The sequence below is a fragment of the Lineus longissimus genome, chromosome 17 (genome assembly GCF_910592395.1).
Source record: "Lineus longissimus chromosome 17, tnLinLong1.2, whole genome shotgun sequence".
Taxonomy (NCBI): Eukaryota; Metazoa; Nemertea; class Pilidiophora; order Heteronemertea; family Lineidae; genus Lineus; species Lineus longissimus.
In genome coordinates this window covers 1,553,589-1,569,329 of record NC_088324.1, presented here as the reverse complement: position 1 = coordinate 1,569,329, position 15,741 = coordinate 1,553,589, and the positions used below count along the sequence as shown (strand labels likewise).

Sequence of the window (15,741 nt, the reverse complement as noted above, 5' to 3'; positions counted from 1 at the left end):
ATTACAAAATTGCCAATGAGGTACACATTAGTGAAAAAAAGAAACTTAAAGAAAATGTCAAAAGTCTGAGGGACCAATGTGTAAAGCTGGAAGCAGAGCTGTTGGTGCTCACAGAAAGTAACGGGTTAGAAATGCGCCAAGGTTATCATTTTACTGAATCGGTTGAGAAGTGTGTCATGGAGTTGATGGGAGAATGCGAGGTGTCATCTAAGAATGTAGGCAAGGTGATCCACGCTGTTTCAAAATGTTCAACACATCCCTCCAAAATTCTAATCTCCCAAGCTCAAGTACTTGTGTAAACATGATGGATAGAGCTCATGTCTTAAGCAAGTACCAGGTTGCTGAGGAGGTTTGTGGTGGTGATCACTATGATTTTCATTCAGATGGCACCTCTAGAGATCATAAACAAGTAATGGGGCAGCAGGTAAATCTTAGCTCAGGCAAAACCTTGTCTCTAGGGTTTTCATCTGTTGCAGTAGAAGATAGCTGCACATTGCTGGACAATGTAATTTCAATGATTGATGAGCTTTCCTCAGTGTATGAAGATGACCCAATTGAAAAAGATGCTGTGTCCAGAAAAATATTGCATAAAATGTTTGCGGTTATGTCTGACAGGTGTAGTGTCAATAAGGCATTTAACGAACAGTTATCTCAATACAAGAAGAATGTTCTTGGCAATGATGTTGATACACATTTTTTGTTCTGTAATGCTCATTTTTTGTTGGGACTGTCCAATGTGTGTGAAAAACAACTGAAGGTCATCGAGTCGGATATTTGCAAGGAACTTGGCCACAAATTGGGGCGAGATGCTTTAGATAAATTTAAATACTGGAGCTCAGGGTCAGAATCTGCCACTTGCCGCTATGTAAGAACAGGGTGTGATGTGCTGGGACCAAGGGGAGATGCGAAGAATGGGTGTAGACATTTGTGGGAGGCATTTATGCAGGAGAAACTACAGAAAAAATCGTTGGTCACAAGTTTCCGAATGAACAGATTTAATAATTTCTTTCTTGGGGCAGCCACTTTACTCTTTCATGCTGAACAAATAGAGCTATTTTTTAGTGACTACAGGGAAAATCTGAATTTGAAATTAGAAAGTGTCCTGGCAGATTGCAAATGCCCTGCATTGAAAAGTCTCACTAGAGCGCTAGGTATCCTATACTATAAGGTCACAGGCCCCTTCTGGGAAATGTTGCAGGGTGGGGTTCAGTACGTTGACCAATACGTATATATTCAACAGATGCTCGCCAAATTTCGGGTCTGGGCTGAGGATTCATCCTTGTTAATGGCCAAAGATGACGAAGGCATTTTCACCGAGTTCCCTCCGAAGAAGGATGACATTTTTGAGGTGTTATTTTCAGACAGCTTAGAAATAGATGCCCGAACCAAGTCCACCTTGGAAAGTCTGATGATTTCTTTTATAGAGGTTACAGAGCGGCAACTTTCAGATTTTTTGCCAGGGGGTAAGTTTGGAACAGAGCCAGATCCAGCTCTCAGGGAGAAAATGAAAAATTCCAAATTAACCAACCTCCTCAGTGAAAATGAGTTTGGAGACCTAGATTTTGGTTTTTTCAAAAGGAGAAGTGCGTCTTTGCACTACCATTCTGGGATTCAAATGGTCAAGAGAAATCGGACAATCTCTGTTTGGCTCTCTTCCAAACCCCCTGCTGAACAATCAAGGTTATTGAAACTTGCCAGAGAAAAGGGTTCTAGTCTCCGTAACAAACATAGGATGAATGAAAAGGCAGTAATGGTGAAACATAAAGAACGGTTGGAGAAGTGTCAAGAAAATAAGAAAAGAAAAGCTGCAGCAGTATTGAAACTAAAAGAGCAGATCAACAGCAGTGTCAGAGACCATGGTGGTCCATGTCGAACGGCAGCCGATGTCAACAGGGCAATGGAAGGGTTGACAACAAAAAAATCACAGAATGCTGTACTCCGAAGTGAAGTCAATTATTTGACGAAGGTCCTAGGTGTAAAGAATAAAAGATTGGTGATGGCAAAAAAGACCATAGAAACACTCAAAGCAGATTTGATAGCTGTACTGACCTCTCTGTTTGACTCCGATACGCTAGTCATGCCTGCTGCCTCTACCTCCAAGTCAAATCCTGAGACTGACAACGTCATTGTTGGTGGTAATGGTATAGCATCTACTACTAGTGTTGTATCTAGAAAAAGAAAAAGGACAGCAAGCAGTGACTCTGAAAGTGACCAGATGTCGGAGTCTGATGAACACTTGTCTGATTTTGACAACACCACCGAATATCGGGATGATGAATTTGAAAACCTTGATTCTGAATCTGAGTCAGATTCAGATTCAGAAATGGATCTGAACTTCCGGTTTGACAAACAGGGCACTGTAGCAGTTGCATATGAAGACCAGTATTTTCTTGGGCAGGTGGTAGAAATTACTGATGCCAATAAGGCCACAATTCAGTTCATACGAAGCGGGTACCAGGGTTCTTTTCAATGGCCGCAGGTTGAAGACCTAGATGAAGTGGAGGCACAGTTTGTGTTTGCCTGGGATTTCGATGTCATCCCTAGTGGTGGCAGGGGTAGAGTGTGGACAGTTCCTGATTTGAAGAATATAGAAAAACTCTATTTGAAGTACAAAAAGAAGTACTTTTAGTTATTTTCCTGTATTTCAATGTGTATTGTGAATGTGATGCTACTTACCCAGTTGATGTGAAGGTTTTATGGTTTTCGGAGTTGAACTTGCACTTACAGGGATGTCCGGAATTTTCGAAGAAATGGTATAAAATCCTTGTCAAAATAAACACTTCAAATGTATCAAAATGTATTATTGCTAATAGAAATTGAAAGTATATATTAAGGAGAATACACCCAGAAAATTTCATTCATTTATCTTCTACGGTTTCAGTACTGTGCCATTCCGAACTTCAGTATATATCACGGCTTTTGAAGAAATGTGTGAAATTACTCAAATGAAAGTCAGTTTTTAAAATGATAAGGATATATCACAGTGTATTGTACCTATGTAATGATGGAGAGTAAGTTGAGTTAAATACACACCGAAAAATTCATTCAATTATCTTGTACGGTTTTCTTCCTATGATTTTTTGAAATGTCTCAAAATTTGTCATTTTTCGCCGAATTTTATCGCATGGCAAATCTGGCTCGGGAGCATTTTTGACCCATTTTTAAACTGCTTTCCTAATGACCTAGGACCCTAGGAAAAAATAGAGATGATAAGACCCACCCATAGACTTGAGAAAAGTGGGAGAAAGTCCTTTTAAGTCCTTAATTTTTTCTTAGGCGGCTTTCAAAAATGCTCCGAAGCCACTTTCCGGCCTAAGTCCGACGTGCCAAACTCTTAGTTTTTAGCATTTTTGAAGGTGAATATTTCAAAAAGTAAGACATCCATGGCTCTGGAATATTTTTAACTTGTCCTCAGGGGTAGAAATTGCAAGGAAATAGCAGAAAAGTGTGGCCAAGATAATTACTTTTTAAATTGGGGGTCCTCAAAAATGCTACATTTCTATGTTTTGGGGGGGGGGGGGGCGTTGCACCTCAAAACTGAAAATGCTCTAATTCGGTTATTTATCAACCCATTTTGACAAATGAAGTGTCGTTTCACTCATAATAACACAAACAATCTAAAAAAAACCCTAAAAGATGATCTAAAACCACTTTGAAAATTTCACTTGGGATACCTACTAGAAATTAGAATGCCGTTGATTGATGCATAAGGCTTGATTGATATCGATGGATTAGAATTCCCCAGAAGACGTGTAGTATAAGTTTTAGTACATCCTGGTCTTCTTGGCTTGCATTGAAGCACAGACCTTGTCCGCCCCCCCCCCCCCCCCCCCCCCCCCGCGCCATTTTGCAACCCGTTCTCACTCCTAATTTTTACAATTCCAGGTATGGTCTAGTCCATGAAATGGACACGTCTTTGACTTCGTATGATGCTGACTGCCCTCCTCAGAAGAAAACGAGGTTGGATTCTAAAGTTGGTTCGGGTGGCCATAAACGATATTTTGGGCGGAAACGCAGGAAATCCAAGGCATCCAAGTCAAACGTTACGTCGTCTATGTTCAATGTTGGGGACTCTGTTCTGTTTAAATTACAGGGGGAGATTTATGTAGGAACTGTGTTGTCACAAGTTAATCCAACCAGTACACCATTCAGGATGTTACTGAAAGTATTCATGCAGTAGTCATTGATGACCTCTATGAAGGATTACAGGTTTCGAGTAACGACCGATTACCAACCGTTGGTGAAGTCGTCTTTGTTCGTTACAGTGATAAAACGGGGGTTGTAAGACTGGGAAAGACTATTTGCATCCGAAATGATTCACTATGGATTACTTTTGACAACTCGGGACTTGAGTTTAGTGTTCCTTTCAACGAAGCATTTATTTTGAATGAACAGTCTAAGCAACTGGGTGTGGGGAATGTGGGCTTGGGAGAGATGGGTGTGAATGAGAATGGAGGTACACGTGAGGCTATACACCTCTTCACATGAATGCTGAATAGATTGACGGAGGAAACAATTCACACTCATTCTGATTATCGGGACCGGGCCAGTCAAATTCGGGAGTTGTACGTTCAGGATATTCGTTCACGGGACAGTGCCATCCTTGAACTAAAACAGCAGCACTTGGTTCACTATTAACCAACTTGGTTGTGAGTGGTTTAATCGTTGGAGTGCGTTGAGTCAATCAACAAAATCACTGCAGGAAAAGCTTGGCTCAACAATCAAGGAAAGTGAAGGATACTGTGCAGAAATCCAGCGACTCCAATGCCGGCTTTTTCTCCAGGAGAGTGTTTTTTCAAAAACTGTCCTCAGATTAGAAGGTGAAATTTCTGAATTAAAAGATAATGTGGTTAGATTAGAAACGGAGAGTATGCTCAACAGTATGGTCAGTGACAGTCGGGTGCACGAAGCTGAAGTTGAAGCTGCCAGGTTAGAATCTGATTTGTTTGAGAAGGATAGGGAAATAAGAGATTTGAAGTGTAAATTAGGGAAGTTAACTCTTTACATACGCTAGCCACCGCTGGTCGGCGCAAAAAACTTACGCTGTTCTCCCAGGAGCCGCCATTACTCGGCTCCATTCCGACCATGCGAGACTCCGGCAAGCCGACTACAAGCTACCCCAACTTTAATGTATCGTAATTTCTTATTGGCTGGCTCCATGGTGACCCTATTTGAATGGCCAATAAGAGATAAGCTTCTATTTTCTATTCAGGTCACTCCGTTCTAATTTAGTATTCATGAAGCATGAATAATAACGATGTATTGGCGGGGTTTCCCGGAACCAGGAAGTTGACCTTGTCGGCCATTTCTTTGATCTTTTTTTTGATTGACGTGCCGCATTGTTCAGGACCAGCTGGGTTTATTTATGATGGATTTATTTGATTCGAGCTCCGGATCAGAATTTGAAGGTTTTGCAGATTCAGATATCAATGTTTCGGTAGGAAGTGATGATAGTGACTGGGACTTAGATTTTTATTATAAACATTTTGTGTCGGATGAGGACGATAGCGACACTGATTTCTCTGGCTTTGAGCCAGTTGAAGACCCGTTTGATGGCGGGAACTCTAGTTTCGGAGCAGACAACAACGATACTTCATTTGTCAGGGTTGATACTACTGGGGCTAGTGATTTATCTGTAGAAAGTTTTGATAGTGATAATGACCCAGACTTTCAGACGAGTGATAATGAATCGGCCAGTTCTGATAACATTTCTGATTTAGATGGAGGGGATGGTAGTGATACTTCGGCTGTTATTGTTGTAGGCCTACCAGCGGTACCACGTGGTCGTGGCAGGGCAAGAGTTAGGGGTGGAGGGGCGAGAACAAGGGGTGGTACCCGTCCAAGGAATGTTCAGCAAGGGATGCCTCCCGTGGTAGGCCTACCACAGATAGGCCTACCAGTAGTGCAGCATAATGATAAGGACTGGACCAAAACTCAGTTTACTGATGTCAATGTGCCTCAATTTACTGAACCTGTTGGTGCAACTGTTATTTTAGACAAGGAGAAAAAGGAACTTGACTTTTTGTATCTTGTATTCCCTGAAGATTTGTTTGATCAGATAGCAGTTGAGACAAATAGATATGCCGCAGAAAAAATTAAAAAGACCCCTGACAAGGACTGGTATCCAACAAGTGCTGAGGAATTGAAGGCCTATGTAGGATTTGCTATCTATATGGCCATAGTGGCCTGCCCAGACTATAAATCTTACTTTTCAGATGATGGGTCAGTTTTTGGGATGATATCTGGCGCCAAATACTTTGGCACACGGGAGCGTTTTGAAAAGATTGAAAGATACTTTCATATTGGAGATACGTCCCAAAACCCCCCCCCCAAAAATCAACCTGGTCATGATAAGCTTGCACATGTCAGAAAGGATATATGGACCTCACCGGGAGGGGTCAATTGATGAAGCAATGGTAGGCTTCAAGGGACGTTTAGCCTGGAGACAATACTGCCCAATGAAACCGCATAAACATGGCATAAAAATCTGGGTCAGAGCCGATCCGCATAATGGGTATGTAAATGAATTCCAGGTGTACACTGGTAAGGTTGACAATCAGGCGGAAAAAGGACTGGGGGAACGAGTAGTAAAGAATCTTACTAAGAACATTGAGAAGAAACATCACCATATATATATGGACAACTTCTTCAGCAGTGTGCAGCTGTTTGAAAGTCTTCTTAGGGCTAAAATACATGCTTGTGGCACAGTAAGGACCAACAGGAAAGGTTGGCCAAATGAATTGAAGGCACAAAAAAAACTGAAAAAAACAATGACGCAAGGAGACTACAAAGTCTACCAAAGTAAATCTAACACTAATTTGACGGCATCAACTTGGTGTGACAAGAAACTTGTCAACGTGCTATGCACCCTTACTGATCCTAGGAAGGAGGAGGTAGTAAGTAGAAGACAGAGAACTGGAGGAAACAAAGATGTGAAGTGTCCATCCTCATTATGTGAATATCAGAAATATATGAATGGTGTTGATAGGGCTGATCAGCTCCGCGAGTCATATCCAGCTGGTCGTAAAAGTTGGAAATTTTGGAAATATGTGTGGTGGTACATTATGAACACAGCATGCGTCAATGCTTTCATTCTTATGAAGGAGTCGCGTAATCATGTAATCACTACAAGGAATAAGCGTGTCAGGGAGAGGACACAATTAGAATTTCGGAAAGCTTTGGCAATTCAACTCCTAGAGTCACATACACCGCGCCACAGGAGGAAGCGCCAGGACAATGGGAACATTGACAATAGGAAAAAAGGACACTGGCTAATGGACGCGGGAAAAAAGGGCAGATGCCGTCATTGCTCAAAATCTGGGAAAAAGTCTGAACCCAAGTGGTATTGTGAAGGTTGCCCCCCAGATTCTAAAGGATTTCTGATTCACTTGTGTCAGGGGGTGTGGAATAAGGAATACCACATGGCACTGCCTGAATTCAAAAACGTAACATGACAATGACATGATGTTGGGGGGGGGGGCTTATTCAGCAAATTTTCAAAACTGTGGTGACACTTTGCAAACATTTTGATACTATTTTGAATTATAGTTAACTTGTTGATTCATTTTGGAATATTGTGAACACTTTTTATTCGTCTTTGGACTACATTCTGTAGTGGCGGGAATACTGTAACCCGGAAAAAAATTGCAAAAATAAAACGCTGACGTTTTTATACATGCACACGTCTCGCGCAAAGTAACTAAAGCTTTCAGCAGTTCAGTACACTGCTGTCAATACAAATCTACCAGAAATCGTATTATTAGCATTGTGTGAGACTACACCTGTCCCAGACACAACAGTGCATTGATTGGCTGATTACGGGAAACAAGGTAACAGCGAGCGATGGTAGGCCCATATTTGGTATTGCATCGACCGTCAATCATTTGCAGCTGCATGAATAGTGAGATAGACGCATCGATCGTCAATTGCAGAACGCTCGAAGCTGAATACAAGTCATGTTCTTGTACTGATGCATAACGATATCAGATTCCCGGTGGTCGGGACAGGATAAACTTTTATTGTCCGTGTGTTTTTTTGCGGATCTTATCTTATCTTATCTTGTGCTGGAATATATTTTACGCGTGTATATTTTGATTAGAGGCAGCCGCAAAGCCCGCAATATAATTTTTCCGGGTTACAGTAATTTCCGCGCGAAACTCTTTGGACTTGGAACAGACAACTTGATACTCTCCTAAGCCTAGGGGGGAGGGGGAGGGGGGTGGAAGGAATGAACTAAGAGGTAATCATTTAATTGAATATATTTAGAAAGTTACTAAGAAATCATTCTACATACACTGATTTCAGAAAGTAGAATATTTTACGGCGATTTGTAAAAAAAAAATTTCTCTCCAAGTTTGCAGGCCTTGTTCTCAGTTACTTTTCGTTAGAATTCAAAATAAATTACATGAGTTTATGCGGAATTTAATTCTTAGTTACTCCCCAAAATTTTAGCCCTATACTATAAACAGCAACGGAGATAATATCACTTATGTAAACACTACCTGAAATACGGCCGCGTCAGTGACGCGCTCAAGGGAAACTATATCAGAATAATGACGCTGTGTATTCAGGACTTTGACGCTATGATGCATGCGGGTCTAGCGTATGTAAAGAGTTAACTGGCAAAGATATGTTAGAAAGAGTTGGCCAAAGTTCAGATGGTGTCATGGATGTTCGCAGCACTGCAACAAACAAGCGGTCTGCCCAGTATGTTAGAGTTGTCAAACCAGTCATACCATCGTCAAAGCAAGTGAGAGATCTCTAAGTGAAAGGTCACTTGTTTTGAAGAGAGTCCTTGAGTTGGTGTCTTGTTCAAAAACTCCGTCCAATGAAGATCTTGTGGCGACTCTTACGCAGTTTGTGAAGGCCAACCCAACCATTACTATGGAAGCTTGTAAAGCAGCGTCAATTTGCAATGTTGCCACCTTGTCACCTGGTGATTGTGTTGATTTGAAAGTGTTGTTAAAACTTCCTATGAGTAGGTTCCGTGACTTGAGGACATTTCTAGCAAACAAGGGGGTGAATATTTTTGCAAGTGAACCCCTCATGAGAGATGAAATCAAAGAACGAATTCCTGTCGACTCTCTTATTGAAGTTGGTATTGCCATGTTGCATAAAAATGGTGGCACAACTGAAACCGCACCGGTGGCATTCTGTCGGGTCAAAGATCTTCGGGCTTCGGTTGTAGATTTGTGTCGGCGAAATATCGCATCAACAGGTACACTGGGGATGGTACCATTTCCAGTGGAATTTAAGGACCAGGTCTTCTTGAAATTGGGGGGTGACAAGGGGGAATCTAGTTCAAAGCTTGTTATGCAGTTGGTCAACTTCCCGAAGTGCAATAGTGCGGAGAAGACTGAGATTTTAGGTATGTTTGAGGCATTCGATTCTTCTGACAACATCTGGGAGATGTTTTCCCCGCTGCGAGAATGTGTTGGTGCCATTGATGGCCATTCTATTTCTCTACCTTCCCCGTTGACTGATAGTATTTTGAGAGTTTTTCTGTTTGGTGACTATGCATGGTTATGCAACATTATTGGCCACCAAGGTGCAGGTAGCAGCTTTCCTTGTATTTTTTGCTTGTTGCCACTCAACAAACTCCGAGACAGTAGGGGCAAACCTCACACTCCTTGTATATATGATGATGTTTCGAAGGATTGGGTATCCAATGAGGAAGGGAAATTCACTGCTAGGTCTTCTGATATGTACAAAGCCGATTTGGCTGGGTTTTTGAATGACACGAGGAACCCAGAGAGTAAAAGATCTAATGGGAAATATCACAATAGCGTTGTCAGGGATATGCTTTTTCCGGTTCCGTTAGACCCCCACCTACAAAACCAAGACCTACAAAACCAAGACCCTTGTTAGCTCATTTTGTGATAAATGCCAGTGATGAGCTATTTTTTAGGTAGTGGCACAAGTCTCTTTTGAACAACGAGTATTTTGAATGAGTGTTCAGACAAAACGTTTTTCACCCAGGTAGATGGCAAATAATACATCCTGCATGTAGGGTATGTACGGTTAAACCTCGCATGGCTACCTGGAGTCGATGGAGAGCAATTAAACTAGTTACACCTCCTGCTGAGACAGATTCACAGCATCATAAGCTGTAAAGTCAACAAGCAGTGGACTTCAAACACCTAGAGGTCAACCACCCTTTTATGTTTATCCACCACATTTACCAGCTGGTAAATTTCTGCCCAGAACTATATCTGTTACAATGATTAATTTGTTTACACAGTGCTTTGGTGAGGGGAGGTTTGGTTCTCTTTGATCCCAAGGGTACTCCTATTAAACTAGGTCAAGATAGTAAAGCTCACATAACATCAAAGTCATATCGTGAGCAAGGTGTCCATGAGGTGCAATTTGAAGTTCCTAAACATGGAAATAGAAAGCATGGGTCAACACCGTTCTACTCGACTGAGAAGGGAACTATGACAGCAATGAAGCGCGATCTCGCTGACGGCTTACATCCTGCAGTTGTGTTTAACAAAAATCAGGAGAAGGGCTTTGTTGGTTCACGTCAGCCTGGTGAGCTACCCCATTCGCGACAGCAAGTATATGCGTTAGGCTCCCAGATGAAGATGACAGAGGAAGACAATCTTTCTTATTATGCTGCAACGTGCGAGAAGAACTTGCTGATTCAGCATATTGAGGACAACAAGGAAGAGGAAGATATGTGGCTGCTGGGCAAACAATACATGTTTACTGACCTGACACGCTTTTCCACTTCTCATGTGAAGAGCCATCCTTTCTCTGTTGATCCAACATTCAATTTTGGGAAGTATTAAGTCACACCATTTACATACAGAAATCTCATGCTGACAAATAAGAGGACCAACGTACCACCAGTGTTTCTCGGGCCAACTGCAATTCACCACAGGAAGACCAAAGGGTCTTATGATAAGATTGCATCTGCGGTTATAAATAGCTGCAATGGCCTCAGGAATTGTGTCAAAGGCTTCATTACTGATGGAGAAAAACCTCTTTATGAGGCCTTGAAGGAGGGGTTTCCAAATGCCAAACCTCTGCGTTGCACCCGCCACTTTTTAGCAAACTGCAAAAAGAAACTCTGTGATATTGGGGTGCGAAAAAAAGAGGAGCAGCAGATTTTTCTCAATAAAGTCTTCGGCAGTGACCATGTTAGCAGCATTCTTGATGCTAATGACAAGGATGAACTTGAGGCCCGACTTTCGTCAGTAAAGGAAGTTCTTTGTCAAGAAGAAAACAGGATTTTATCTAAGCCTGCCGACAGACCATCAGCTTTTTTTCATTATCTGATGAAAAATAGAGATATGATGGCTGAGTGTTTGATCGTTGAGCCACGGCGAGAGGCGGGCATGCCATTGGGTGAGAATGGACTTCCTTTGCGGCCATACGGGAACCAGTCCGAAAGCATTAACAACAAGCTTACACGCCAAAAGGAGGCTTTCACCCGTTCGAAGAAAAAGCAAACCTCCATGACAAAGGTAAGCTTTGTGAAAAATGTCTGGGAAGAGGTCGAGAAACACCAGTACGAGGAGATGAAGGGGGCACTAATTGGCCTTAGTGACGAGTACGAACTTTCCAAAGAGTCATCTCATCTCTACGTCCACCCAGATGACTGGTTCAGCATGTCGGACGTTCAGCAAGAGGACCTCATAAGGAAGGCCAATGCCCTAACCATGGAAGACATATTCAGTGGTAAGTCACTGGAATTGCCACTCGAGAGAAACTTCGAGGATAATGAATGGAAAACTTATTCCATTGACCTGAGGCATGGTTTGGCGTCGCTAGAACTAACAGAAGATTTGATAAACACAATCGTAGATGAGGCGACGAAACTGCTCAACACAGAGAGTGCTGTCTTAACAGCACCATCCCTTGATTCAGGAAGCAGTGCGAAGTACCTCGTAGCCGGAAAGACTAAAAAGGGGATGTACGAGTGCACTACCCATAGTACATATGTTTCGTGCACCTGCCAATGCTACAGATTCAACCATGTGTGCAAACACAGCCTGTGCGTTGCGGAACGTCTGAAGCTTCTTAGATCACACATAGACCACTTAATAAGCAAGAAAGGTCGCGTCAAAAGGTCAAAAGTAGCTCTCGCAGAGCCGCCAAAAGAAGCGGCTGGAAAGAAAGGTGGCCGACACCGTAACCAGTGGAGGCAACCATGCAGGTCTGCAGTAGGAGAAGGAGCCAACGTTGAACAAGATCGACCCTACAGTCAGGTATACCACAACAATGAAAAGTTTGTGGTGCAATTTCTGATGGCAGAAGATAATGCGAAGGAGTGTGGTCACTGTAGGTTTTCATTCCCTAGGATGCAACCGAGGGACCCATTTGATATTGTTTTTTCACACAGAGAGAGATGGGCGTGGAAGGACAAGAGTATGGCATGATATACGTTGCAAAATTGGATAACATAAAATTTATTTTCGATATTACATATACATATGCGATATCCCATATATATATGCGATATCCCATATATATATGTAGCATTACCCAATCAACGACGTCATTTTTCTATGGGAAACCCCATCGCGACGTTCCAAAAATCAGTGGTCACCTAATAAAAAGTTGCCGGTAAAAATTATGTACTGCACCAAAAAATTATTTAGTTATACCATTATCTTGCATCTGAAATAAATTTTCCGATGATATGAAATGTACTGGACTTCTTTATTTACAAGTGCTTCCAAAAATCGCAGAAAAACAACAGACACAGGCCGCGCGACGTTAATGGAAATGACGTTGGCAAGTTGGCATTTCTTTCTGAGGCGCGCACGGGTAAAGCCCGGACGGTTCACTGAATGTTAAATAGCTCGGGAATCCCTGGTCATACGTCATTACCCCGTTGCAGCCAATCAGGTGAGTGTGTCCGCAAGGTCCCGCGGCAATCCCCGGGAAAATCGGTCAAGCGAGTGCCGAGAAAATTATCGCAGATTTTTCAATCTCAACATTTTCCAAAAATGAGTGCCGCGGATCAAACATAAACGCAGTGAGTACACTTAGTAAATCGCATAGATCATGCGTAGGTACTTGGTTTTGAATAATAATACTGCTTTTATAGTGTATTTAGCGGAGAAAGTTGAGGTACCCCCGTTTCGTTTGTTTACTGACAGTTGGACATTCGCGCTGCGTCATCAGTGGGCGAGTCTAAGTTGCGTTAACGCCGCGACCTCCGTGACGTCATAAGTTGGTTATCACGTGATCGCTTTCTTAATGTTTGATTGGCCTATTCGGTATGGGATTTTTAGAACGGGGTGATGGGCGCGCACATGGGTTTACAGTTAGTATTCTATAATTGGTCAGCTGATGCCGTTTTGACCCATTTCTTCACGGAATTCCCGATGTTTGTAAATAATCATCAGCTGATGAGTTGGGGATTCCCCATTTCTACACTAAATTGCTGAAAAGAGACTTTTTTAGGCCATTAGAAAGTAATATAATCAGCTGATTCTGACTATTGCTGAAAATGAAATGAAGTAACATAACAATTAACAATGATCCACATAAAGTATGGCCCTGATTTGCTGACAGTTTATTATTCAGTCATGCTTACTATGTTAACTTTTCATTTCCAGGGATGGGTCAAGTGTTCCATGTACTTGTTCTGACATCTCCATGGTGACAACTGGAATTGTGTGAAAACATGGAGGTAAGACTTAACTTTGCAGGACTTGTCTTAGTAGTGAATGTTACATTACTGGAGCATGCCTTGTCTGCTGCTAGTTTGAATACTGATTAGTCTGTTACCTTCAATCTACTATTAATGGGGTTGTGGTGACAAATTTAAACAAGGTGACGAATGAATTTTGGGGTGGTATGGTACACATAATCAGGACTCAAATATTTCACTTCCTTTCCAGATGAAGCCATATATATTCCTTTGAGTGACTGATACCTCACTACTACAATGCCAAAGAGGAAACGTGTACTACTACCAGACTACCTTGGAGTGTATGCTGATGCTGCTGGGATCACATTGGGTGCCTTGCAGAACGACCAAATCCCATTTGTTGCCGAACCCAGGAATGGCCTCGTCTTGGACATCTATAGGAAAGTTTCGGAACGTCTCCAGTACAACAGGCAATTACCGACCTGGATAAATTCAATTCGAAAACTCTGTAATGTTGATGATACTGTTTCTGATTCTAGCCTTGAAGGAGCTGTGGTGCAGTTGCATCAGAGGAGAGACTACTTACGAAAGCAGCGCCTTGACGTTGAAAAGACAGATTTTGATAATTCGCCCTTTTGTCTTGATCTCTGATTGAACAACGATCTATCTACCCGTGGTATTCCTCTCCGACATTCAGACGAAAGTGCACTGGATGATGTAATAGTGCGCAAAAAGACCCAACTGGCTCTGCTTCGGAAACAGTGTGCGTGTCAAAAGAGAGAAATGTTGGCTCGTGAGGTTAAGTTACGAATAAAAAATGTCAAGGAAAGGGAAGCAAGGAAAGGGAAGCAAGGAAAGATGCTGTAATCAGTAAACTCAAAAAAGAAGTGAAAAAACTAAGATTAAGACTCAAAGGAAAAGATGCTGAAGTTAACCGCTTGAGATCCAACCGATGCTATTGGAGGGATCAAATAGACAATAGGCCCAGCACTCATGAACTTAAATTAGAAGATGAAGTCAGGGATCTGAATGCAAAGTTAGCGATGATGGAGGAAACCAACAGTCCTAATCCGACACTGACTGACAATGGAGCATTTTCTGTGGATGTCCGGCGCTGTGCACTTGAGTTAGTTTCGCTTGAAGTCGCCACCGACAAAGTTGCTGCAGTTATGAGCAGTGTTAGCCAGTGTATCTTTGGAGTACATCTTCCAGCCAGTCGTTTTCCGCAGCGCCAAAGTGTCCTCCGTATTACTGATGAAGCCCAGTTCTTGATCAAAGTCATGTATTCAGAGCTCTTGACTGCAGCCTCACACTTTGGTCTCCACAAAGACGGAACATCCCGGCAAAAGCAGAAGATACTCGGTAACAGTGGCACCATTGAAGGAGAGGGAGTTCGGCCTCTCGGATACCGCCGCATTGCATCAGAAACTGGAGTAACCATAACAGAAACGGCCAAGCTGGAGCTATCTGAAGTTGCATCATGTGGAAATACCACTATCCACAGGATTGTCAATAAGCTGACCTATGTGATGTCTGACCGAACAGCGAACGAAAAATTGTCACACCGTCAGAAACGCAGTGGAAAGAGGATCTGATGGCCACTCTACCAGACAAGGAGGACTGCACCACTGTCCACTCTTTTCACTGTATGATGCATGTCCTGCTTGGCTTTCATTCCTATGGGGTGAAGAAAATCAGTGAAGTGCAGAAGGAGATTGAGGATCAGGGGGTCAAGTTTGGGCGTGACGGTGTGGTACCATATTGGAGGGAAGTTGTAGGACAGAGGACTGTTAGATTCATTGCTGATTTGCTTGGGCCACTGCCTGACGAAAAGAACGGACAGCGGGATCGATGGCTGGCTTACTGTAGGTACCGGCAGCCAACGGCCCAGCGTACTGGAAAACAATGGCCGCACTGGTAATTAGTGAAAGTCCATAAACTTTCCAAAGCCCACACGGCTGTCAATCTTTCTCAAATAAAAAGATTTTTCAGAATTAAAAGCTTGTTGATTGTTCTTTCCAATGATACCAAACATCACTGTGTCTGTATTTATTTGTTACCCAAAATAAATGATCAAACATACGTTACATTCCCGCGTTCTGGTTAATTAGTCCATCAGAAATCGCCAGTGATTA

The 15,741-nt window shown here is 42.4% G+C and overlaps 1 protein-coding gene across 1 annotated transcript; it reads left to right on the top strand.

Annotated features, from left to right (window-relative positions):
• The first annotated feature begins 14,447 nt into the window (after window positions 1–14,447).
• Window positions 14,448–15,201, top strand: LOC135501664 (uncharacterized). The gene has a single exon (XM_064793902.1). It carries the CDS (start codon window positions 14,650–14,652, stop codon window positions 15,199–15,201), a length of 552 nt encoding a protein of 183 aa, XP_064649972.1. The 5' UTR covers window positions 14,448–14,649.
• The last annotated feature ends 540 nt before the right edge of the window (window positions 15,202–15,741 follow it).

Bases quoted from the DNA above. Each gene is read 5' to 3' on its own strand.
- LOC135501664 (XM_064793902.1), top strand. From the start codon at position 14,650: ATGATGGAGGAAACCAACAGTCCTAATCCGACACTGACTGACAATGGA.